Source organism: Nelumbo lutea, chromosome 1 (genome assembly GCF_056320005.1).
Source record: "Nelumbo lutea isolate HS-2025 chromosome 1, American lotus-T2T, whole genome shotgun sequence".
Lineage (NCBI taxonomy): Eukaryota > Viridiplantae > Streptophyta > Magnoliopsida > Proteales > Nelumbonaceae > Nelumbo > Nelumbo lutea.
This window is the reverse complement of record NC_142684.1, coordinates 125,036,754-125,062,934: the sequence shown is the minus strand read 5'-3', so window position 1 is coordinate 125,062,934 and position 26,181 is coordinate 125,036,754. Positions and strand designations below refer to the sequence as shown.

General features: G+C 34.8%; 1 protein-coding gene across 6 annotated transcripts in view; it reads left to right on the top strand.

The window, feature by feature from the left end:
- The first annotated feature begins 15,889 nt into the window (after positions 1–15,889).
- Positions 15,890–26,181, top strand: part of LOC148877347 (transcription initiation factor TFIID subunit 4b-like) — a 32,714-nt gene continuing 22,422 nt past the window's right edge. For 2 of the 6 annotated variants that reach the window (XR_016113081.1, XM_088985353.1), the window contains exons 1-11: positions 15,895–16,246; positions 16,401–16,515; positions 20,687–21,207; positions 21,319–21,414; positions 21,489–22,487; positions 24,343–24,473; positions 24,599–24,686; positions 24,817–24,952; positions 25,321–25,376; positions 25,456–25,512; positions 25,601–25,744. Coding sequence is in view for 5 of the 6 variants with exons in the window: in XM_088985353.1 (XP_088841479.1) it covers positions 16,208–16,246; positions 16,401–16,515; positions 20,687–21,207; positions 21,319–21,414; positions 21,489–22,487; positions 24,343–24,473; positions 24,599–24,686; positions 24,817–24,952; positions 25,321–25,376; positions 25,456–25,512; positions 25,601–25,744 (2,382 nt within the window). In the remaining variant the exon portion in view is untranslated. Of the gene's footprint in view, positions 16,247–16,400; positions 16,516–20,686; positions 21,208–21,318; positions 21,415–21,488; positions 22,488–24,342; positions 24,474–24,598; positions 24,687–24,816; positions 24,953–25,320; positions 25,377–25,455; positions 25,513–25,600; positions 25,745–26,181 lie in introns of all 6 variants that reach the window. The other 4 variants (XM_088985339.1, XM_088985321.1, XM_088985313.1 and 1 more) reach the window with 4 other exon arrangements.

The window sequence follows — 26,181 nt, the reverse complement described above, 5'->3', positions numbered from 1 at the left end:
TTGTGCATTATAAAAATCACTATGAATTTGTTTGTGAGAAATACAACTTTTTAACATAGCATAGGTAGAATTCCGTTTATGTTTAACATCTAATATAAAATGTTTATATTTTAAACCATTGTTTTGACATAAATATTTAAATTATTGTTTTCATGCTCCAGAACATTTAATATATATAATACAATTCTAATTTTAGAAATATGAGTAGAAATAATATTTAAAACATCTTGAATACATAAATTTAAGTTGTTACATTCACATCTGATATGAAATAATTACCATTTAAACATGGTTTTAATAGAGATTTTAAAATATTTATTGTTAAGTCATTGTTAATAGCATTTTCCAAACTAATAGAAAATAATTTATTCTCAATTTCATAGGCATGTAAGGTATTTAAAATGCTTGTAGCAATAGCTGGGCCGATACGTGGACATTCAAGCTTAACAAAACTTAAAATTCTTTTATTTAAAAGTCAATTTTCATTAATAAAATGACTGATAACAGAAATATAACTAATGGTAAATTTAGAAGTCCAAACATCAGAAGTAATTGCAACTTTAGAATTAAGATTCGATAACATACAAATTAAATTTTGTTTATATGAATGAACAAATTTTTTAAAGCATCTAATCTAATAGTAATCCTATAAACTTTTTAAAATTGTGGATTTACAGAATTATGTAACAATTTTTCAAATTTAGTATGTTTAGCCAACAAAAATGGTTGTTCAACATGCATAATGTATTTTGCTAATTCTTGCTTCATTTTTTTGAAAATATTTAAATGTGCCAAAACCTCTCGCCCAATTTGTGTTTGTGTTGTTTCTCTCCCTTCTTCTTTTTCCTTCTCATGGGTGAGCAAATGTCTGCCCAAATGGGCAGTGCCACCGTTGTTGCAATAGCTAAAGTCTTTCCTACATTTTTGGCAAACAATTATTTTTCCCTTCCACTCAACCTCCTCTACTTTAAATAATTTTCAAACCAGGCTAATCAACTTTGTAGCCCTCTTTTTCTTTTCCCTAGTATCAATATTAGGGGTGGAAGTTCCATCAATATCAATAGCATCCATATCAGTGTTAATACTATCATAATGTGACTGAATATCATCGACATTGAACATGTTGGGGAATTAGTTTTGGAAGGAGCTGATCATTTATTTTTAATTCTAAAAATTAAAAATTAATTTAATTAGACTTATCAGGATTGCCGATTCAAAATCCCAACTTGATTTTATCGAAGCCTTTCAACTCCAAGAGTCCAAGCCTCCCAAATTGATAACTTGAGATAGTTGAGTTGGTTGAACAAGCCTTCTTCTCATTTAAACTTCAATAAAGTTGGGAATTGGAGAATTAGTTAATCGAAGTTTAGAGAAAGTATGAGAGATTGAGAATTTTAGAGATTATGAGTTTGAAACTTGAGAATACGAGAACTAGAGAAGAGATTAAGAGAATTGTTGAATTGGTGTGATGAGAATAGTGGAGGATAGAGCTATTTATAGAAATTAAAAATAAGTCAATTGCCCAAAATACCATAAAACTAGTCGTTTTTTAGTTATTAGAAGGGGTATTTTGGTCATTATAAAGTTATTTATCATTTTATCCAAATTGCCCCCCTAAAATAGTTGTTATATTGTTATTGGGGGCATTTGTGTCATTTTTTCTCCCCCGTAAAATAGTTGTTATATTTTCTAGCTCCCTGTTGGTGGTATTTATATAACCCCCCCCAAAAAAAAAGCTGAAACTAGTCATTGGGGGTGGAGTCCCCAATGGCTAGTTCTCGAACAGGTCAAGCTCGACCACTATGGGTCCTTGGGCTGTGACGGGCTATGTCATGGGCTTGGCTATGTCGGCTTGTGGACTGCGGGTGGACCATTGTGTCATGTCGGCCTATAGACTTCGAACCCTAGAACTAGCGCATCCCACATGCCGTCGTGTTGTGTCGTGTCAAGCCAATCCAAAGTCGGGCTAGGCCACTAACGGCACGACTCGATTTACACCTTTAAATCCTAGGATCCAATACTACAACTAAGCAATAAAGGGAAGAAAATTTCTCCCAATATTTTTTAAATTTATTTTCCATTATTTCTATAGTACTATGAACTTGTGGTTTTTTCTTATATTTTGCAAAACATTCACTAATTATAAATAATTGAATAACTAAAAGACAACTAGTTGAGTAATAAACATCTGAAAATTCATTAATTTCGTCATAAAAAAATTGTAAAAAATCTTTTATACAAATTGCCATTTTCTAATTTTCCTCAAGTATAGGATTGTGTGGCATTTTTGTCTAATAAAAATTAATAAGAATTTATTTGTAAGCAATACAACTTCCTAACATAGAATAAGTAGAATTCTATCTATGTTGAACATCTAATACAAAATGTTTATATTTTAAACCATAATTTTGATATAAATATTTAAGTTCTTGTTTTCTTTGTCTACAACTTTTAATATATATTATACAATTTCTAATTTTATGATGAGTAATAATATTTAAAGCATCTTGAATACATAAATTTAAAATGTGATATGCACATCTAATATGAATTAATTTACCATCTAAAAATGGTTTGAAGTGAGAATATAAAATATTTACTATTGAATCATTATGACTAGTATGATCAAAACTAGGAGAAAAAGTTTATTTTCAATTTCATAAATATGTTAAGTATTTAAAATACTTGTAGCAATAATTGGGCCAGCATGCGGCCATTCAAACCTAGTAAAACTTAGAATTATTTTATGTAAAAGCCATTTTTCATCAATAAAATGACCGGTAAAACACCTATAACTTTTGTTAAATATAAATGTCCAAATATCATAAGTAATTGCAATTTTAGAATTACGATTTGATAATGTAAAAATTAAAGGTTATTTATATGAATAAAAAAATTTTAAAGCATCTATTCGAATAGTATTTCTAGAAACTTTTTCAAATTGTGGATTTACGGTTCTACGTAATAATTTTTCAAACTTAGTATCTTGAACTAATAAAAATGGATGTTCAACATGCATAATATGTTTTGTTAATTCCTGCCTCATTTTTTCTTGAGAATATTTAAAAGTACCAAAAATCTCACTTTCTATTTGTGCTTGTGATGTTTCTTTTTGTTATTTTTCTTTCATCAAATGGTGTTTCAAATGTTTGCCTAAGTGGCCAGTACCACCACCACTATTATAACTAAAGTCACTCCTAAATTTTTGACAAACGGCTTTATTTTCCTTCCCCTTAACCTCCTCTATTTTAAATATTGTCCAAACCGAACTAATCAACCTAGTGTTATCCTTTTTCTTTCCCCTACCTCTAGTAGCAGTACCAGGGGTGGGAATATCGACAATATTAGCAGCATCCATATCAGCACTAACACTATCATATTGTGATTGAACATCGACATCTTCAACATTGACCATGTTGACGAATTGGTGTCGAGAGCGAGAGGAGGAGTTGGCCATTTTTTAATTATAAAAAATAAAAAATAATTTAATTGCATTTATCTAGATTGTTTGTTCCAGATTTCAACTTGATTTCAATGATTAAAGCCACCAAGTATCCCAAATTGCTATTTGAGATACTCGACCAAGATTTCTTCTTGTTAAAACTTGAATGAAGTTGAGAATTGGAGAATATAGAGAGTATGGGAGTATGATGTATGTTGTATAAGAAGAGATTAAGATTTGAAAGAGACTATGAGAGTATGAGAACTGGTGTGATGAGAATGGTGGAGGGTAAGGCTATTTATAGGCATTGTAAATAATTTAATTCCCCAAAATACCCTAAAACTAGCTATTTTTTAGTTGTTAGGAGGGGTATTTTGGTCATTATAAAGTCATTTATCACTTTACCTAAGTACCCCTAAACTAGTTGGTATACAGTTGTTTGGAGGCAATATTGTCTTTTTATCTCCTCTTAAATCCAAAATACATAAATACCCCCTATATAGCTATTGGTGGGATTTCTATAACCCTCCGAAAATTGTTGAAACTAGCTGTTGGGGGGTCTCCAATGACTAGTTCTTCAGATGGGCCGAACACAACCATTATAAGCCCATAGGCCGCGAGCGGCTTGGCCAACCTGAAACCCCAAGTCTGGCATGGTCCATTGGCCCATACAGTCGTACCAAGCCGTGTCGTGCTACGGGCGACCAAACCCGATTTATACCTCTACTCAATACATCTTTTTGATCATTTTTGTCATTTAAATGAATATTAGGTTGGCAGGGAGTGAGTGCCTTGCCTTGAGCCCGCCCGACACTAGGGACAGGGTGGGGAAAATTCAAGGATTCCCCATCCTTGATGAGGAGTGGGTGCCTTGCCCTGAACTCACCTAACATTAAGGATGAGGCGGCGAATTCAATGATTATCTATCCCTAACAAGGAGTGGGTGCCTGGCCCTAAACTCACTTGATACTGAGGACGAGATAAGAAAATTCGAAGGTTCTCCATCCTTAACAACGAGTGGGTGCATTACCCTGAACTTGCATAACACTAAGGGCGGGGTAGAGTGTCTTGACTATGAGAAGGGGACAAGGATGGGGTGCCTCGACCCAAACCCACTCGTTGCCATTCCTATATAGTTGTTAATTATTAGTAAAATTAATAAAAATATTAGCTTTTGTAATTATTTTTATTTATTTAATCTTAATCAAAATTTCATTTTAAAATAATGAAAATAATTTCAATTATTAAAATTATAACAAATGATTAATAAAATTAAATTTATTAATTTTTTTTTGTTAATATTAAATTAACAATAATTATTTTCTATAAATCAACATTAAATGAAAATACATTTATTAAAATTTTAAATATTAACAATAACTTTGAATACTTTTAGTTAATTAACAACAAATTTTGATTATTAATTTATCAATTAATTAATAGTAAATAAAATTATTCAAGATTCCAGATTTTCTTATGCATTGCACGATTCCTTACTGGTTTTAAGTATATATAAGCATTGTATATTGCAATCGAATCGAATCGGATTATATTCGATCAAATAGGTGAATTCATATTTGATCCAATCGGATACCATTTGCAGCCCTACCGAAGGGAGTCCGCATTCTATGAATCCATGGGTTCACGGAACGTGTGAACTCGTCAATGAGAAATGACCACCTCATCTAGATAAAAACAATCTAATGTTAATGGTCCTTTGGTCGTTAACTGGAGTGAGGGGTTGAACTAGGCACAAAATGGCAAAAAGCTTTTTAAAGCCCCTCTCAGTTCAAAGCCTCCCTCCGACCCCACACACCAACGAGCACACCACACTCATTATTGTCCATCGATGGCGAGAGCTCTGGCGGTACATTCTTTGGCATCCTCCTTCTCCTTCTTCTTCTTCTTCTTTTTCTTCTTACAAAGATCTTCATAGTTTTTTTTTTCAACAAATCGAAGGTGACCTGAACCTTAGCTCACATCGGTGCTACATTCTCTGACCGAACCTCCTAAGGACTTCAACAAGAGTGGAATTTTCAATCCACTAAACAAACTATTTCTCATTCAAGAAGCCCATGGTGAAATCCGAATATGTGCCTATCAGCAGAAGATGATCTTGATGAAGATGAACCTAATGCAGAATGATGCTAAGCTTAACCATTATATTCATTGCAATAAGGAATATACTCTTCATATTTATGTATGTTTCCGTAGTTAAGTAAGGTGATGGTGAAATTTGGTTTTGATTGTTCATTATTTCATTGGAGTTCTGGAAGACTACTACAGAGGGTGATCAAAATGAGAGTATCTCAGCTATTGGGAGCAAAACCATGAGAGAGACCAGAGTTATAGTCCAAACAACAAGCGATATCGATATTCTTGATGATGGTTACAGATGAAGAAAATATGGGAAGAAAGTAATGAAGGGGAATCCCAATCCAAGGCAATAAGCATTCCTCATCCCACCTTTTACTTTTGCAAAGGCATTTAGATTTCAAGTTGTAGTAAAAAATAAACATCCATTATCCATAGAAGTGTTCAATCTAGTCATATTTAGTATTGTGTTTTTTCTTCATCCATCAACTTTTGACATTTTCTTACATGTTCCATGGAATGTGGGTTTCGTTTTTGATTTTGAACCTTTTTTAGGACCTACTTTTCAAGTTATTAAATAGATCCTTTGCTTATTTGCATCAAAGATGTTTAAATTCTCTGTGTTTGTATGCATGTTTTTTCTATTTGACATGGTTTTCTTCCTTGTCTGTAGGAGCTACTACAAGTGTACACATGTGGGATGCCCAATTTGAAAGCATGTGGAGAGAGCATCCCATGACCTAAGGGCGGTGATCATCACTTACAAGGGAAAACACAACCATGATGTTCCTACTGCTTGTGGCAGCGGAAGCCTATTAGGTGTTGGTTGTAGTTTCAACTAACTATAGCTGCATGCAAAGTGGAGACAATATTTTAAAACAAAGGATTTACATGCTGCAGATTGAAGTAAGGCAGAGAACAAAACAGAGCAAGAGAATGGTTGAAATCTTCTTCTTCTTATGCATTCTGGTTTATTGCAAAGAGTAATACAAGAAGATGGCTTCTTGAGCAAGCCAAATAGAACCTGCTTCTATACTTTTCTTACAACTAACTCATGTTAACAAAAAGTGAAAAAAAAGACCCAACTAAAGTTACTTTTTACATGTTGTAGAAGAAGACAAAATATACATAAAATAGTTTAACTTTATAGCACATTAACCGTAACATTCTCCCCCTCAATATGTTGTTGTTGGACTCCTAATACTTCTCTTAATTCTTTATACTTTTCTCTTGTCAATGGCTTGGTGAAAATATCAACTAATTGCTCTTGAGTCCTATAATACACTAATTCCACTTCTCCATCTTCAATGGCATCTCGAATGAATTGATGTTTTAGAGCAATGTGCTTTGTTCTACTATGAAAACATGGGTTTCTTGACATTGCAATGGCAGATTTTTTATCATAATGGATCACCGTCGCATCTTCTTGCTTCTCATTAATATATTCCATAATTCTCTAAAGCCAAATTGTTTGAGATGTTGCCATTGAGGCTGAAACACACTTTGTTTCTGATGAAGATTGAAATAATAACCAGATGTGCTCTTCATGTCATCAACACATTCTCTCCAACCGCTATCACAAAAACCAACCAATATCACTTCATTTCCTTTGCCATATTTAATTCCATAGTCCATGGTGCCTTGTACATATCTTAACACTCTTTTTGCATCTCGAAAATGAATGTGACTGGGGTTGTTCATAATTTTGGATAGTAAACTTGCAGCAAACATAAGGTCTAGCCTTGTAGTAGTGAGTAGGGTGAGCAAAGAAACCAAAAACGAAACCGACAAAAAAAAAAAATCAACCAAAACCAAACTGAAAAATCGGTTAACTGGTTCAATTGAGTGTTTTAAAAAAGCCGAAGGTATTGGTTCGATGTCGGTTAACCCAAATAGAAAACTGACAATTAACCGAATCGATTGGTATACTTATGTTTTATATATTTTATATATATTTATGTATATTGTATTATATTTTATATATATATTTTATAATATATATTGTAAAAATTAAAAAACCAAAAAATTGATGAACCAAATCAACAGTTAACTGAACCGATCAACCGATTGGCTTCGGTTCAGTTTTGATTACCATTTTTCCATAAATGGGTAGTACCGGTTTAGTTACAAAAAAAGGCCAATGGTTCAATTAACCGAGCCATGAGCACCCCTAGCAATGAGATAGAACAAGTTTCCAACCAAGCTTTTTATACAAAGTTTCATCCACCTTCCTACCTCCATCTTCCTTCATTAATTTTTCATTGACAACCAGTAAAGTAGCTAAGGTTTGCATCCAAACATTTTGAATTTTTTGAGAACTTTTTCAGAATATTTACTTTGACAAATGAATACACCATTATCACCTTGATAAATTTCAATACTAAGAAAGTGATGGAACTGTCCCATATCACTCATTTCATATGTTCTCACCATTTCATTTTTTTTTAAATCTTCAATCATTTTCATATTGTTTTCCAATAAAAACCAAGTCATCTACATAAAGAGCAACAATGATAATATCATCCATACTTTGTTTCTTCACATACAAATTAAATAGGCTCACTCTTGCTTTTCATAAACCCTTTCTTAACAAAGTAAGCATCAATTTGACTATACTATACTCTTGGTGCTTGTTTTAATCAATATAAGGGCTTCTTCAACTTATACACTTTGTTTTCTTTGCCTTAAATCACAAAGCCTTATAGTTGTTCTACATATACATATTCTTTTAATTCTCCATTCAAGAAAGCTGATTTAACATCAAGTTGCCATAACAATCAACCCTTGTGACCAGCAAGTGCAATGAGAGCTCTAACAGTATACCACCGTGCTTTGGGAGCAAATGTTTCAAAGTAATCAACACCGAGCTGTTATGCATAACCCTTAGCAACTAGTCTTGCTTTGTTTATTTGCAAAGAACTATTAGAATTATGCTTTACTTTATAAACCTATTTAACACCAATCACTTTTTTGTTGTTTGGTCTATCAACCAACTCCAAAGTTTTATTCTTTTCTATGATAGAAACTTCCTTTTTGATTCCCTTTTTCCAAGCTTCTTCTTTAACAACTTATTCAAAGCTTTCTAGTTCCATAACACAAAAATTGCACTTTGCATAAACATCACTAGGGTTGTTCATCAAACGGTTCAAACTGACCAAATCGTCCCGACTTGACCATTATGATCAGTTTTCAAAAAACTTGGGTTGGTTAGTTATGAAACCCGACTGGTCGGTTTGATTTCGATTTAGTTAATTATAAATTGATTTAAATTGTTCTGAACCGGCTATGTATACTATTACTACATAACCCAGAAAGTCCTAGCTTTTGCATTCTTCTATTCTTCATGATGAGTTTTTCTAGTTTGTTTTTTTATTTGACTATTTTATGCCACTAGCACCTAATCCTTGGTCTCTCTCCTAGGGGTCAAACCTATATTACTCTAATTCAGGTACAATGACATTAGTCTAACTTTTAGTCATTGTTTATTAATTTCTTTTTATAGTTTCTACTTTTGTGTTTACATTCAAACTTGCAACAAAGTGGTTAGTAACCATTCTTTTACAAGTTCATTCATAAATAATTACTTTTCTTCATCTTTTTTATTCCAAAAAGTCTTGTGTCCATTAGTCAAAATTTATTTTTACCTGTGTAAAGGATAAATCTTTCACATCGGTTTCAAACTGATAAAAGTGACCAAAAATTAAATTTAATTTACCATCTGTTTTGAATTCTAATGGGTTAGTTTCGGTTTACATAAAGGTAAATTCAACAGTTTTAATTCAGTTTGCAATTTTATGTAAGACCAAACTGCCTTGATTTGTGTATAGCCCTAAACATCACTCAAGCTCCTCATTTTTCTTAGAGTTGAGCTAGATGAAGATGAACTTGAACTTGGAGGTGATTGAGAAGTTCCTTCACTATTTTGAGTTGTATTCTCTTTCAAATAAAACATGAGAACATGTTCTTCTTCAAATTTTTCTTGCTCCCAATTCCAAATAACTTTTTCATCAAACAACACATCTCTACTAGTAATCATATTTTTTTTCAAACTATATAACCTATAACCCTTTTTCATGGAGTTATAACCCACAAAAATACACTTTTCACTTGTTTCATTAATTGATCTCTTTTCTTTTGGAATTTGGGCTTAACACACTACCAAACACTTCCAAATGCCTAATCGATGATTTCCTTCCACTCCAAGATTCTAATCAAGTCATTCCTTTAATAGCAACAATGGGGCATCTGTTCATTAAATACACAACAATGTTAACAGTTTCACCCCCAAAAACTTTTGGAAGTTTCTTTTCATGTAGCATGGATTTAGCCATCTCCATCACAGTTTGATTCCTCCTCTCCGATACTCCATTTTGTTGAGGAGTATAACGGATTGTAAGCTGGCTTTCCATGCTTTCATCTTCATAAAATTTATCAAAATCATTTGAATTAGACTCCTTACCATGACCACTTTTCAATTTTATAATGTAACAATCACTTTGTTTCTCAATAAGACATTTAAATTTCTTGAAAATAGTAAACACATCATATTTTTCTCTCATAAAATAGACCCAAGTCATGCAAGTATAATCATCAACAAAAAGAATGAATACATGTTTTTAGGAATGAAAGGGAGTCCTCATGAGTCCACACACATCGGTATGAACTAATTCAAGTACTTTGTTGGCTCTCCATGCAACTCCACTTGAAAATGATTGTCAGTGCTGCTTTTCAAGTACACAACCTTCACAAATTTCATGCTTGTCTTCAATATTTGGAAGCCCTTGAACCATCTACTTCTGTGATACCAACATCAGCCCCTTGAAATTCAAGTGGCTAAATCTTCTATGTTATAGCCATGACTCATCAACCTCATTGACATTCATAGCCAGGGGGAGACCTAGGGGGGCCATGGCCCCCCCTATGATTTTGAAAAAATATTATGACTCAGTAGTACCGTAGGGTGAGGGGGGGGTTGGGCTTTTGTCCCCCTATCAATTTTAGTCAAAATGTCAACACTCAAATATAGTAGTACAACTGTATAGGTAGTCATGTACCCTAATTGCTTTCTTTCACAAAATAAAAGAAAATTTTAAAAAGAAAATATAAAATAAAACTAAAACTGCCCAATTGCCGTATTGGATCCACCCACTTATAATATATTAAAACTAAATAGTAAAGAAGATTAAAAAATAAAAAATACTTTAAAAGCTAAAACCTCTCAAGAAAGCTGCAACAGATGAATAGTAAGTCAGCAACATTGCACCTTGGAACCACCAAAACTTTGAAGTTTCAATAGTGAGTCACTATTTTTATTTATTTTCTTTTGTGATAATTGGAGTTTGTACTTTGTATTGGTTCTTTATGAATTTTTTTTGTCAATGTACAGACTACAAACCTTGGAAAGTTGGAATTCAAGTTGCAGCCTTATTCTTGTAAATTTAGAAGTACATATTTGGTACTACTTTAAATTCTTTGATTTTTTTTTTCATTTTTGTTTTATTTATTGATGTATTTTTTTATTATTTTCTCAATGTAAGAGTTATTAGTTCAAATGGACGAATGGGGACCATTTTCAAAAATAAACAAACTTAATAAATGATATAACCTCCATATGTTCGATAAAAAGTCCAAAAGGGACCTGTGCCCGTGCATGCGAGTCTCGACTGCGCAAGCATGCCCTAGCCAATGCGTGCAACGCACAGGCATAAGGCACTCGCTCGGTGCATAGCGTGCTCTCCAGCACCCAACCCGTCTGCCCGCCCAACGCCCAACGCCTAACCCGCCCACCCAACCACCTGCCCAACCCACTTTCTTGACCACACTCCACACTAAGCCCACCCACCTAGCCCACCCCCTTGACCCAACCCCCCTCCTTGTTATTAATAAGGAAAAAAAATGAAAACTCAATTATTTTTTGATAAACAATTAAAAAAAGGAAACTAATTTAAAAAAAGAAAAATATACAAAATCCCAAAGTATTAAATATCACATGGCAACATCAATTGAAATTTGAAAATAATAAAAATTAAAAAAATACTATTTACACCCAAATATCCAATAATAAATATTTTTCTCAATTAGTTAACTAACATCAACAGAAAAATACTTAAAGAAAATGTAAAATCACTTGCTTAACATATATTACCCTTTCTATTTATACAAATTTCCACTTTATCCTTATAATATGTTAATTCATTAATTCTATATTTCAAATTTTTATATATTTAAAAGAAAATACCCTTATTTAGTTGTTTTTTGTCTAATTCATTAATTCCAATTGTTGATTCAGATTTTCATATATTATTTGTTATGTAGATTTATAGTCATGTTTAATTATTTTTTATATAATGTGCTAGTATTTCAATTTTAAAAATTTAGTCCAAAGTAATAATTGATTTATATTTTTTTTAGGTTGAGATATGGTTAAGAGAAAAATGATTGATTCATTCTTCAAGAGGAAAGAAAGAAATGTTGATAACACATATTCACAAGAATCAAAATCTAATGAACCAACTCTTGCATCTAATATTAGTACAATTCCCGAGCAACCATCTACCAATCACAATTCTTGAACTCCAAGAACTGAAAAAGAAAAGGTAGATATTGCTTCTTTAATTTGTGATTCAAGATTATGACCACAAATTTTAAACTATCCAATTAATCAATAAGATGAAATTTGAAGGGCATACATTAAATTTGGGCCATATCAATTTCTTCAATCTGACTATCCATTATCTGGTTTAGAAAGTCATCCTCGTTGATTTTGTTCATAATGGTTCAAAAGCTTTCCTTAGTTAGAATATTCCCTTACAAAAGATATTGCCTTTTGTTTTCCATGCTATTTTTTTTTTCAAAGAAACCAATTGGAAAGGTTGCATCAGATACATTCACTATTAAAAGATTTAGAAATTGGAGAAAAAGTTAATAATGGCAAAAATTATGCATTCTTAAACCATATGGAGAAATATGCTAGTTCAACCCATAACTATGTTATTAGGTGTTATGAGAACTTAAGAAAGCAATCATGTCATATTGAAAAGGTGATAGAGAAGCAAATTTCAGAACAAGTTTGCAACAATCAATTATGCCTAAAAGTGTCAATAGATGTTGTTCGGTGGTTAACATTTTAGGCATGGGCATTTAGAGGACATGATGAACATCCAGATTCAAGAAATCAGGGTAATTTTCTTGAAATGATCAAACTTTTGGCATCATACAATGAACAAATGAGTGAAATTGTCTTGAAAAATGCCCCACAAAATGCTAAACACACATCACCAACAATTCAAAAGGAAATTTTGCATATTTTTGCTAGAAATGTGCAAAGTGCAATTCACAAGGAAATTGAATATGCAAAATTTTGCTTAATCATTGATGAAGCTCGAGATGAATTTAGAAGAGAAAAAATGGCCATTGTTGTGAGGTTTGTTGATGGGGATGGATATGTACTAGAGTTCTTAGATTTGGTACATATCAAAGAAACAACTACATTAACTCTTAAAGAAGGGATTTCATATGTTTTATCTCGTCATAACCTCGATATTCAAAATATTCAAGGTCAATGGTATGATAGAACTAGTAATATGCATGGAGAATTGAATGGCCTACAAGCTTTATTTCTTAAAAATTGTTTTAATGCATATTACATGCATTGCTTAGCTTATCAATTGCAATTGGCTCTTATTATTGTATGTAGAGAAATAGCTGAGATTCACACATTCTTTTTGAACTTGACTTTTATTGTTAACATTGTTAGTGCTTCTTGTAAGCATAATGATGAATTGCAAGCTACCTAAGCAGCTGAAATTGCACATTTGATTGCAATTAATGATCTTGATACTAGAAGAGGGATTGATCAAATTGGCACTTTGCAACAACGTGGAGATATTTGGTGGAGTTCTCATTTTAATTCAATTTGTAGTCTAATAAAAATGTTTAGTGCAACATTCTCAATTCTTAGAAACATAGCTACTGATTTTCTATCAAAATTACCTCTGCTTCTTCTTCTTAGGTTTTTACCCCTTCCTCTTTCTTTTGCATATCTATATCCTCTATAGGAGTCTCATTTTCCATGTTCATGAATTGATAATGTCCCATCATGACTTTTGGAACTAACATTGAGCTTGGATTAGAATGCACTCTCTATTGATTTTTTAGAGTGGCGTTCCAATCTTTGCTCATAAGATTTTAGTGATGCCAACAATTTTTGAATACTTAATTCAGTGAGATCATTTGTTTTTTCAGTGGTAGTTATAATAGGATCGAATTTCTCAAGTAAACTAATTAAAATCTTCTCAGCAATCCTCTTATCATCAAAATTTTCACTATATGCTTTCATTTGATTTATTAACTCCATAAATCTACTAAAATAATCATTTAAATTTTCATTTTCATTTACTTTCATATTTTCAAAACCTCTTTTAAGAGATTGGAGTTTAACAACCTTTACCTTTTTGTCTCCTTGAAACTCTTGTTGAATTATATCCTAGGTTTTCTTTGCTTTTTTAGTGCTCATTATCCTTTGAAAAGTAGATTTACTAATTCCTCTTTGAATCATTGAAAGTGCTCCTACATTCTTACTTCTCTTGTCATTTAGTTCTTTTTGTTGAGCTATTGTGAGATTGACTACAATTTCTGGTTTATCATATCCAATAACAACAATATCTTATAAATCCAAAGACAAAAATAAAGTTTTCATTTTAATATACCGAAAATCATAATCTTCTCTATAAAAAATAGGAACTTGGATTGTGTTGAAATTAACAACATTAGTGTTAGCCATGATTTGTTCTTCGTAGTCAATTTTTCTTCAACTTTTCTTGCACCCAAACTTGTTCCAACAAACTTTGTAGCTCTGATACTACTTGTTAGGTGTTGGATTGTAATTTCAGCTAAATATGGGTGCATGTAGAGTGGAGAAAATATTTTAGAACAGAGGATTTACATGCAACATATTGAAGTAAGGCAAAGAATAAAACAGAGCAAGAGGAGGGCTGAAATCTTCTTCTTACGTATTCTAATTTTTTGCAAAGAGTAATACAAAAAGATGGTTTCTTGAGCAAGCCAAATAGAAGCTTCTTCTATACACTTCTTACAATTAACTCAGGTTAACAAAAAATGAAAAAAAAAAGACCTTTAGTACATGCTTTAGAAGAAGACAAAATAAACATAAAATAGTTTAACTTTCTAGCACATTAACCATAACAAAGCCATTTGATTAATAGGCCCACACCTGATAACAACAATACTGTTGCTAACAATGTGGCCATGGCTATAAGGCCTACTCCCACTACCAATACCTTTAGTCCCTACAACTCCACCAACCCACTTTGCAGCGTTAGACCACCAAAATAGAAAACCAGGAAGACCTTTGTAAGAAGAAGAAGAGGAGGAGGAGGAGGATGTTGAACATATCACTAGAGTTCTTACCGTCGACGGACGACGGCTGATGTGGTGTGCTTGTTGGTGTGTGGGGTAGGAGGGTTCAGTGGAGGAAAATAGAGAAAATGAGAGGGAGGGTTTGGACTAAGAGGGGTTTTAATAAGCTTTTTGTTATTTTGTGCCTGGTTCAACCGCACATTCCAGTTAACGACCAAAGACCCGGTGACTAGGGATGGATTCGAGCCGAATACTTGGCTATTTGAGCTCGGCTTGTAGGAATATTATAGGCTCGTGCTCGATTCGAGCTAGAGAGTTGAGCTCGAGTTTGATTCAAGCTAGAGACTTGAGCTTGAGCTCGGCTCGATTCATAACTCGCAAGTTTGAGCTCGACTATAAGACAAGTTTTTTTTTTGAAAATAAAAATTATATGTATAAAATTATTATTATTTTTATTTTCCAGACAAAAAAATATTTAATATTATATATACAAAAGTAATTATAAAAATTATTTACTATTATACATAAATAATAAAAATATTATTATATATGTATAAAATTATTTATTATATATATGTATATATAATAAAAATTATTTATTTAATATTAGGCTTGCGAGTCTCATGAGCTGAGCTTCACTGGTCTCAAATTCGCTTCAATTAATAAACGAGTCTATATATCGGGCTTGAATTTGACTAAAAGCTCGGTTTAAGCCGAACCAAACCGAGCTTGAATAATTCATAAAAAGCTTGGCTCGTGGCCACCCTATCAATGACAACGTGTTCGTATCTCATTGGCGGGTTCATGCGTGAATCTCCAGGATTGTCGTTGAAGGCCCACAGACTGATTTTTTCTTACACTCGTCCCGGACAGTTGTCACATTTTCATTGGGTTTCAGCACCACACTACACCCAGGCAGCAGATAGGAGTGACAAGCAGAAACTTATATATATCACGGGCTCCCTCCAAATCGTTGGCCATGGCGGTTGACCGGAAAGAAAAGCGTTTTCCTTCTTTCAGAGTTCAGACCTCACTTTGGGAAAATTATGGAGGTATCGGCTTTAAAATTTATTGGTGAATTTAAATCTACCTCTCGAGCGGTTTTGTTTAGGAGCAGAAAAAAAAGCCGTTCCATTTTAACCTACAGATTGGATCGCGGGACGACGATAACTTCGCTTGAAGCACCTCGAATTCCATTATCGTAGAGGAAACAATGCAATTTCCTCTAGACAGACAACCAAGAAAAAGTGGTTCTCTTGGCCTTTTGTTTGTATTTTAGCAAAGAAGGTTCAGATGGATCCTTCCATCATGAAGCTCCTCGAAGAGGACGAGGTTATCTATCTCATATTTTTCAAAGTTCATATTTATTTAATTTTCCAACGTTTTTTTTATCTTCCGCTACCGTTTTGAGTTGTTATTTTCATTTCATACCTATTTAATTTAGAGTGTTCTAGAGTTTTATTTGTTTAAAATTATATTTTGTTAGTATTTTCAGGATGACACTATACATTCAGGGGCAGATGTAGATGCTTTCACCGCTGCACTAAATAGAGACATTGAAGGTGATATTTCTACTTCTCAGCCATCAGATTCTGACAGCGGTATGATTTCTGACCTGCTTGCGCATTCTTTGACGTATTTAATTAGTTTTTGCCTGCATTCAATTGCTCCTTTGCAATGATGTAAATCGAGCTGAAAAATCAACATAAGAAAACCTCCTCTTTGAAATTTATTGCCAATATGCCCAAGGACGAAAGTAAAGTGACAACCTGGGTTGGTGGTTTTTGATAGGATTGTAGGACTATTTGATAAGATAGTTTGGGCAAACTAAAAGTTTTTTAACATTTGTATACCAACCTGGGCTGGTAGTTTCTAATATAGATTTGGATTATTCATTGCCTTTTTTCCTTGTTATTTATTTTCAAAAAAATCTAAATGAAATATTTATTTGAAATTTAGTAATTCACATGGAGCTATAGGATCTAGCAATTTATTACCCAGAATGCCCTTGAGCTCAAAAGAGGTTGGCAAATTAAATATGAATTCTCAGACAAACATACACACCTCAGGCCTTCAGATAATTTGTGCCCTGCTAACAAGAATAACATTAACACCTTTTCTCTTTTTATCAATTGTATTCAATTATCGATAAAAATGAATGAAATGTATTAACTTATGGTTTTTTTTCTTGCATGTACATGCATATACCCATCCATCTGCTTATAAGATAGCAACCCTATACATGGTATCCATACAAGTAAGATGCTTACATTCAACACCAGCCATGTGAAGGAATGGAAAGATCCATCATATAGACGCCCGGATAAAGCGTAATAGAATGGGCGAATTTCAAAAAATTCTTTCCTTCCTACAACTGGGAATCACATTCCCTATTTTAGAAAACTGATTTTCAAGAATCAATCTTGAATCAAGAACTGAACCAGATCTGAACAAAACAATAGGAGAAGGAAATACTTGATACGGAGAATTAGTATCCCCAATGAAGGTGTTCACGCCCAAAAAAGTCACCAAAGACTGCTCCCACTGAAGATGGCGCAGTGTAGGACGGAGCAAAATCAACAACGTTCTTCACAAGAACTGGATCCTTCGCAAGAACCCACTGGACGACAGGTGAGCACAATTTCTTTTCAATTCTTTCACAAAGAACTGAAATCAAGAACCCTTCTTGATGAATACCACGTGAGTGGAGATGAACTGCTAATGGCGGCGGCGGCAGGGAGAAATTGTCACAGTCTCACTGTATGCTGATTTCTCTCTTCTATGTTGTATCTGTATCTCAGATGAGTGTGTTTTGAGGTTGCCTCCCCTTCCTCCTTTTATAATCTTAAAGGGATCCCTTTAAGTGATAAGGTAGAGTCCTTATCTAATCTGCAGATCATGATCAGCCCTCCTAATTTGATTAGGAGTTTCCAGTTTTGAAACATATTCAAATCTGGACTCTTACTAAGTGGATAGGGACTTTCCCTTATCCTTTAAGGCTGGTCCATATCTCAGATTCACCCCATTCAAGCCAATCTAATTAGACCAGCTCGTATTGGGCTTTTGGCCCATTAAGTGTATGTACTCACTTAAGCCTTCCAAATTGCTGCCTAGTTGGGCTTTCTCTGTATGGCGTGGGACCCAAACGTTGATCTACACATCGTCCACAAGGGTTCGGCCCAGTCTCTCTTACAAGGCTTAGCCGAATTCACTAGAAAGCCCAGTGAACCCCTTGAGCCCATCATATGGACTCTATGGGCCCAACACTTACAATAAGTAGTCATTGGGCCATGCCACCTTGTAACACCCAAGGACTATGGGTAGATGTAAGATTAGCCCATCAGGTTTAACTTTCAATGGCCTTACACTTAACCTCTCAATCCATAATGATCAAACATTGCCCGACAAGGGAGGACCTCTCCCCGGACTGCAAGGTACAATGCTGCACTCTCCTCTTACATGGACCCCGGGGATTAAAACCTTTTGCAAACAATTTTAGAAACCTATAGTATATATATTATATCGTATAAATATATCTTGCAAAACAAAATTACAACGATTGAATTCAACTGTCGGCAGTTTTGGTTTCCACCAGAGAGCATTTCCCCGATCATTATCTTTGTCCGACAAAGGAGCTGATCCTGTCACTATAATCACCCACTCAGATGGGTTAATGAACCATTTCAACATACTCAGGTTTTGACCCCCTCCAAGGGTCTCACTAATTGGCATATCAAAGATGACCCAATCCGCCACCTAGTGCGGTACCATAATCGAGTCTAGGGGTCAGGTGTAACATTCCAGTTTTGCCCACTAATTGCCAAGGTCCAGGGAAATACTGGAATTCTGGTCTGGTTCAAGGTCTCAAGATGATCCCACACTGCATGTACTTCGGGTCTCACCCTAGTGGCAGAGATAGGCCACCTCAACCGACTTGGCGGCACATCAGTGTCAGCCTTATCAGGATAGGTCTCCCCAGACCGACCCACTGGCTGTGAACGTTCTAAACCAATACAAATCTCATAGTATCCAGTTTTAAGGGTATTACATAGAAACACACCACATAACATGAATCAAATATGCACTTTATTCATTTACAATAAATGCCATAAGTACATCAAACTGATTGGAGCTAAGGGCACGCAAAACTGTCTAACACCATGAACATCTCATATTTACATCTTACAATAAAGTTGGATAGTTGAACCTCTTGCATACAACCCTGATTCATATATTTGGCATCTTAGAATGTTACTTAAGAACCTTGATATCAAATATTATGAGATTATACCCCATAGAAATGGGTATGCAGTGTGAAGAGGGTTCAGAAGTCTTTAAGTGATTTAAGAAAAGGTATTAACTATGTAGTAGGTGATGGAACAAGGATAAGATTCTGGCATGATATCTGGTGTGGTAATCGCACCCCTAAAGAGACTTTCACCCTCTTGGTTTGAGATTTCCCACATTAGGAGTGTGCGATGGCAGAGGTTTTTTTTTTTTTTTCTCTCAAAAAGGTGAGTGGTGCCCCATTTTCAGAAGAAATCTGAGTGATAGTGAGGTAGAGCAGTGCCTGGAATTGATGCATAGAATCAGCACAATCACACCTGAGAGGTCAAGGACAGAAGAATTTGGGTGTGGGAAAAATCAGGTAGATTCACAGTTAAGTCCTACTGCAGATTGAACATGGAAGAGATGTACAGATTTCCAGAGGCTAGAGTCTGGAAGACAGTAGCCCCCCTCCCCAAAGTTGCTTTATTGTTATGGACTGCAACTTAGGGTAAGTGCCTAACAGTGGATGGAGGGATGAGGGTGGAACCAGCAGATGTGTAATGTGTGGTGAAGCCTAGAAGAGTTGGATCATCTCCTTATTCACTGCACGTTTTCAAGGAGCATATGGGTAAAGCTATTGGGACCTTTTGAAGCTCAGTTCCATTTCCCAAAATCTGTGGTGGTTTTTCTATGGGGTTGGCACTTAAAAGGTTTATCCAAAGAAGGAAAGGCTATGTGGGCACAGAAGAAAATTCATTGAAAGATTTATGGGGCATATTGTATTCATGGGCAGGGGCTCACAAGTACTTCAGAAACAAGCCATATAGTTCTTTTTTTTTTTTTTATTTCAATAGACTTTTTGTATCTGTGCATGCAGAATGGAAAATGTATAGAAAGGATGTATATGTGCATATAGTTCTTTTTTTTTTATTTCAATAGACTTTTTGTATCTGTGCATATAGTTCTTCTTTTTTTTTTTTAATTTCAATTGACTTTTTATATCTCTTGCACAGTGACTTGTTGCGCAGGGGATGTATATGTTTTTTGAAATAATGAAAGTTTTTTTCTGAAAAAACCATAGAAATAAGTAATTAAGTATGCATGGCAAAAGTTTCATAGATGAATGGTAATTAGTTCTTACGAGGCATATAAAACCAAAATGAGGTGCTAGTTTTGATTATATTTAACACCATGCTAAGATTAAAGCTTGTGTACAGAGATTGATTCTCTCTCTCTCTCTCTCTGAAATACACATTATACTTGTACACACACAAACATACCGTCTCATTCTCCCACACATACACATGGACGTATGCATGCATCATTCAAGCATGTATGCACTCCTAATACCTACATGCTACCAACTTGTGACTGACAATAATCTTCAACTTAGTTTTTTGTTTTCTTATCCTTCTTGAATTTTTTTTTCTGCATAGAACTATATTGTGTAACTTTACCTGATCAAAGATGTACTTTTCATGGTGTATGTAACAAACCATGCAGTTGTGTTGTCCCATAATATAAATCCTACATCCAGTCAATTGTTTCTACAATGGCCAATTTCTAGACAGAAAGAAAATATCACTTGCCAAAATCAACAAGAACTAAAGAATGTACAACCACAAGAGCAGTATCCATCTGAAGCTGATCCAATGCAACTTGGAACTGATTTTAACAACCAGAGCTCAGAGGAACACATTCAACTCCCTTTGCAACAGAAGCAGCCCAATGATGATCAGAAACAGCATCAAGAACAAAATTCTCTCCAGGTTTCTCAAAAAAGTGGGGTTAAGATATCTGAACAAAATCCACTTCACTTTTCAGATCAGGATAAAATGCAAAATGCTGATAGCCAACATCAGTACCCCACATTATATAAGATGAGTAATCAACAGGCCCCAACAGCAGACCAGGTAATGTCCCGTGGCAAACAAATATCATTTAGTTTGTTGCTCCCTGTCTTACTGCCTCACCTTGATAAAGACAGAGCTATGCAGCTTCAGACACTTTCTACCAAATTGAGGGTGGGTCTCTAGCATGCTCCTTTTTTTGTTAACCATTTTTTCTTGCTTTTCTAGAGTGACTGGTTATTTATTTCTCATCCTTATTTTCATTACCATTATTTTTACTGTTAGAAAAATGAAATCCATAAAGAGGGATTCATCAGGCTCATGAAGAGTATTGTGGGGGATCATATGCTAAGACAGGCACTAGCCAAAGTGCGTATGCAGGCAAGTGGATCACTGTTTCTATGGTAGTTTTGGTAAACTTAGAAGTCTCTAAACTAAAACACATATAACATCAGGAACTAGCTAAGGCTCAGGCTTCTCGGAACCCACAGACAGGATCCCACCATTTCCAGTTTCAGTCTCAAACTTCTTCACAACATCAGCAGCAGCAGCCACCACCACCACCACTTAAAATGCCATCTCTTAATGCATCACAGTTTACTGATCCACTTTCATTTGCACAACTTCATCAGAATAGCCACAAATCACCCACTGACCTGTCTCGGGTTCCCACTTCAACGGTTCAAACACAGAGTAATTCAACTTTCTCTACCACAGAAAACAGTGCTCAGATGTCTAAAGATTCAGAAAATCAGTTAGATTCACAGGGAACACATGCAAGCCAAATCTCATCTGCTAATATGAGCATGATTAAGCAGGAAAAGGAGCTCCCTTCAATTCCCATGCAAGGACTTAATAAGCTGCAGCAACAGCATTTACACCTTCCACAGACATCTTTCGCAATGTATGGGAGTGCAGTTAGTAACTATCATGCTGCTCATGCCTATTCTGGACCAGTTATCAGTGGTACAACAACTTCTCATAAATCCCAAACTCAAGATTCACAAATGAGGCAAGTTTCACTTCATCAAGGCATGGCATCAATTCAGCTAGGAGGAGCAACTCGGCCTATGAACATGATGAGTGTGCCTAAGTATGAAATGCAAAATTCAATTAATGAATCCAAGAGATTGCCAGGAGGATCTCTTCCCCACTTGTCAAGCCATTCAACATTACAACAAAGTCCGGTTCCCTGGCAATCATCAATTAAGGAGCATAAAACTGTTATTCCATCATCAGTGTCTTATGTAAAACAAGAACAAAATGATCAGACTGCTGAGCAGCAGCACAAATCCCAATTGTCAGTTCCCCAGGGTTCATCTTTTGCCACTATACAGACTGAGCAGGAGGAAACCATGGATAAACAATCTACTATGATGACCTTTTCAACATCTACAAGTATTGGGCCCACTAATTCAGTATTGGGTACCATGCCTGCACAACTAGAGTCCATGGTAATGCCAAGCTTGCTTTTCTCATAGGTATTTTTGTGTTTTAATCAGATGCACGTTCTACAGAATCATGACAAATTGATTTAGTTGCTTGCAGAATCTTGCATAGCAACATGGGATAACACCTGTTTGGAAGATTTTGAGCTGAACGTACATCTTTGCATTTTTATTTAGTTAAAAAAGATAAAGTTCCTTATGGAACAACCACTAGTAATTTCTTTTGGTTCAACAAAGGTCAACAATTTAACTAAGGGAAGAAAAGAAATGGAGACAGAGAAAGGAATGACTCCCTAAAAGAGAAAGGCATCTCAGGAAAAAGAACTATGATGGTATAAACAGAAAAGGAATTGTTTTACCGAATATCGTGCCACTTTGGATATTTTGGTAATCAAGCCCATTAGGGAGGTCATTCTGGTAACCCCAGGGAACCCAGGAGAATGAGCTATTAATCCTGGATGTTAACTCCTTATCTTCCTGATGGTAATTCTCATGGACCCTTGCTCAATGACCTTACCATCCCATTGACAAGTCTAATCCCTTGCATCTCTGATCTGTTCATCCCATGGAGATGGGCCACTCTTAGCCCCTAAATAATAAGAACCCAAGTATCAGTTCCACAAGGGTCCCTACTCTTGCTGCTACCAAAAAGACCAACATTACATTGTCTTAGCATTTTTCAAAGATAAGGATGTGTGACCATGATTTCATGGGGATAGAGTAGATTATTAGGGGCCAGTTTCAAGTAACTGAATCAATAAGAAGCCCTTGAACATGTTCAAAACTGGATCCCAAACCTGAGGAGCCACTACGACTTCATTACTTAGGTGATTGACAAAGAGTGACCAACATTGTCTTCAAAATCCTTTTTCTTATTCTCTGGAAATATTGAGAACAAGGACCAAATTGCCACATGCATAATAGTTTACCCCTCCTTCTAAGAGGAACAGCAAATTAGCTTAGAATAAAATTCTATATATCCTATTGGGATCCAATTTAATATACAGATAAAGAATGGTTCCACATCACAAACTGACTATTAAATTACTACGACGAAGAATGGGTATTGCCAATTTTACTTTGCTTCCTTTACTCATATTCATATAAAGAGAAAAAATCTCAAATCTTCCTTGTTCATTAGAGCATGCTTCATTTGTTAATTTTCTTGGGAGTGACTTGCCAACTAAAAGGATTGAGTTCTTGAGGGGCCAAGCATTTTCAAGTGGTTATTTTCAAAAGTTGGAATCTTTTTGATGTAGCCTAGTTTGTGAACTATTGATGCTTCAAACATGAGGATTGAGTTTGAATGCCGAGATGCCACTTCCTAATCTAGGGAAAAAACAGAGGGCCTTTGCATTCTAACAAGTAACAACCTTATCCTAATTTCTTTATTGATCCATGGAAAAAAGTTTCCTAAATATCTTCATAAGATGAGCAACCTCAACCAAGTCAAGTTACTGATTAAAAAAATACTCAACGGCATTAAATTTTTTATGGGATATTGTCATAATGCCAGATTGCTGAGGAAGACCAGGTTTGCCGTAGGGAAAGAGTAGGATTGCTGTAGATAGATGTGTAGGTGATTATGAATGCTTATCCAAATAAGGTTAAGGCAAGGGTCTAATATTTAGTGATAGATTAGGAGTTGGCAAAGGGATTCTCGGGATCTAGGGGTTTAACTTTAACAGTGGCAGAAGGGTTAGATGAAGGGTGGTAAATTGATTGCAGAATCGTTGAAAAGCAAATGAAGGAGAATACTAAGATATCAAATAAAGAAGTTAAATAAATTTGTTAGAGTTTTCTGATGATATTCTAGTCTAATATTCATTATTATTATTATTTGCTTTGTTCATCTGTTCAGATGCGGACCCAGATCCCATCTGCAGCCACTCCAGTTGGGGCTGGACTTAGTGCAAAGACACCCCTGAAGAAACCTTCTGTTGGTCAAAAGAAACCTCTTGAAGCACTTGGAACCTCTGTGCCCTCATCAAGGTGAATTGATTCTCTTGTCACAGCATACAACTTCATGATGACAGCACGCTTTGGTTTTTGCATCATAAATCTTAATCCTCATTTAGCATCGGATGTCTCAAAACATTTCATGTGATGCAATACAGTAAAAAACAAAAGGTATCTGGGGCCTTTCTTGATCAAAGCATTGAACAGCTCAATGATGTTACTGCTGTCAGTGGAGTTAATTTGAGGGTATGGTATTTTCTTTAGTTCTCAGTAGTGATGTACACCTGAATCAGAAGTTAGTTAGCAGTATAACAGCAAACAGTTGAATTGAGTACTTTAGAAGCTCATTGTGCACGGGATATTCTTTCTGGAACAGGAAGAGGAAGAGCAGTTATTCTCTGGGTCGAAGGAGGAAATCCGAGCTTCAGAAGCAACTCGAAGGGTTGTACAAGAGGAAGAAGAAAGATTAATCTTGCAGAAAATACCTCTTCAAAAGAAACTGACAGAAATTAGTTAGAAATTCTTTCCCCCTCTCCTTGGGAAATCCTTTTGAATATTTGATACTTGTTCAACTTTTTTTGATTCGTAACTGTTAAACTTTCTTTAAGAGTTGAAAAGTGAGAAAAATATACAAGTATGCCAAACATCAGATTGTCTAGGCTGGTGTCTGTCACCTAGGCCTTTTTCCTTTAAGGCTTTAACTACTTAACAATCTCAAGATAGTCCCTGAAAAAGCTGAGCTTATTTACACCTTGCTTTGCCAAAGCATTATGAACCCACAAGAAACTGGTTCCAGTTTACTTGCCATTGATATTTGTGCAATTTGCTAAACTAGAAAATTGGTTGCATGATTTATACCTTGATCTGGTGTTAATGACAGTGTCAAAATGTGGCATAAAAAGTGTAAGCAGTGATGTGGAACGTTGCCTTTCATTGGTAAGATAACTGGCTTTATAATTTGTCATTTTCCATAGTGGTACATTTTTGCTGTATTCTTATGCAGTTGAATCTACAGTCTGTGGAGGAGAGAATGAGAGGACTGATAAGTAATCTAATCAGATTATCAAAGCAGGTAAGCTTTTTTTTTTTTTTCTTTTTTGCTGACATGTTTTTTTTTTTTTTAATTTTCATATTCCTAATTTTAAGTGAAATATTTTTAGAGGGTTGATATTGAAAAGCCGAGACACCCAACTCTTATTACTTCAGATGTTCGATGTCAAATTATAATGATGAACTGTAAGGCCAAGGAGGAATGGGATAAAAAACAGGCTGAAGAAGCTGAAAAACTCCGAAAGCTCAATGAAGTAAGTGAACCACTATTACTCAATTAATTGGACATAAATTCATCTATTTTTTAGTATATTTATGGGAAAAAAAGTTCTGGTATATTGTTGCTTTTGTTAATGTGAAATTTTATTTTTAGATATAACACTTTGATTTGATCTTAATGTTTAAAACGCTACATGTGGGGTGAGGCATTAGGATCTTTGGATGTGTATCCATATGTTTTGAGGCTTAAGCCTCATGGATTAACAATTTTTAAGAAATTATCAATTTAATACAAGGATCAAAATTTTACAACATATTGGCTTGTATCGGCCAGTACGTGTTGTATTAGTGGGCCACTGATATGCAAAATACAAAGAGTCACAGGGTTTTGACCAGTTTCAAGAGATGGCCAGGCCTTATACCAACCTCATAAACATGTTTGTGTGCTGACTTAAGAAAAAGTGATAAAAGT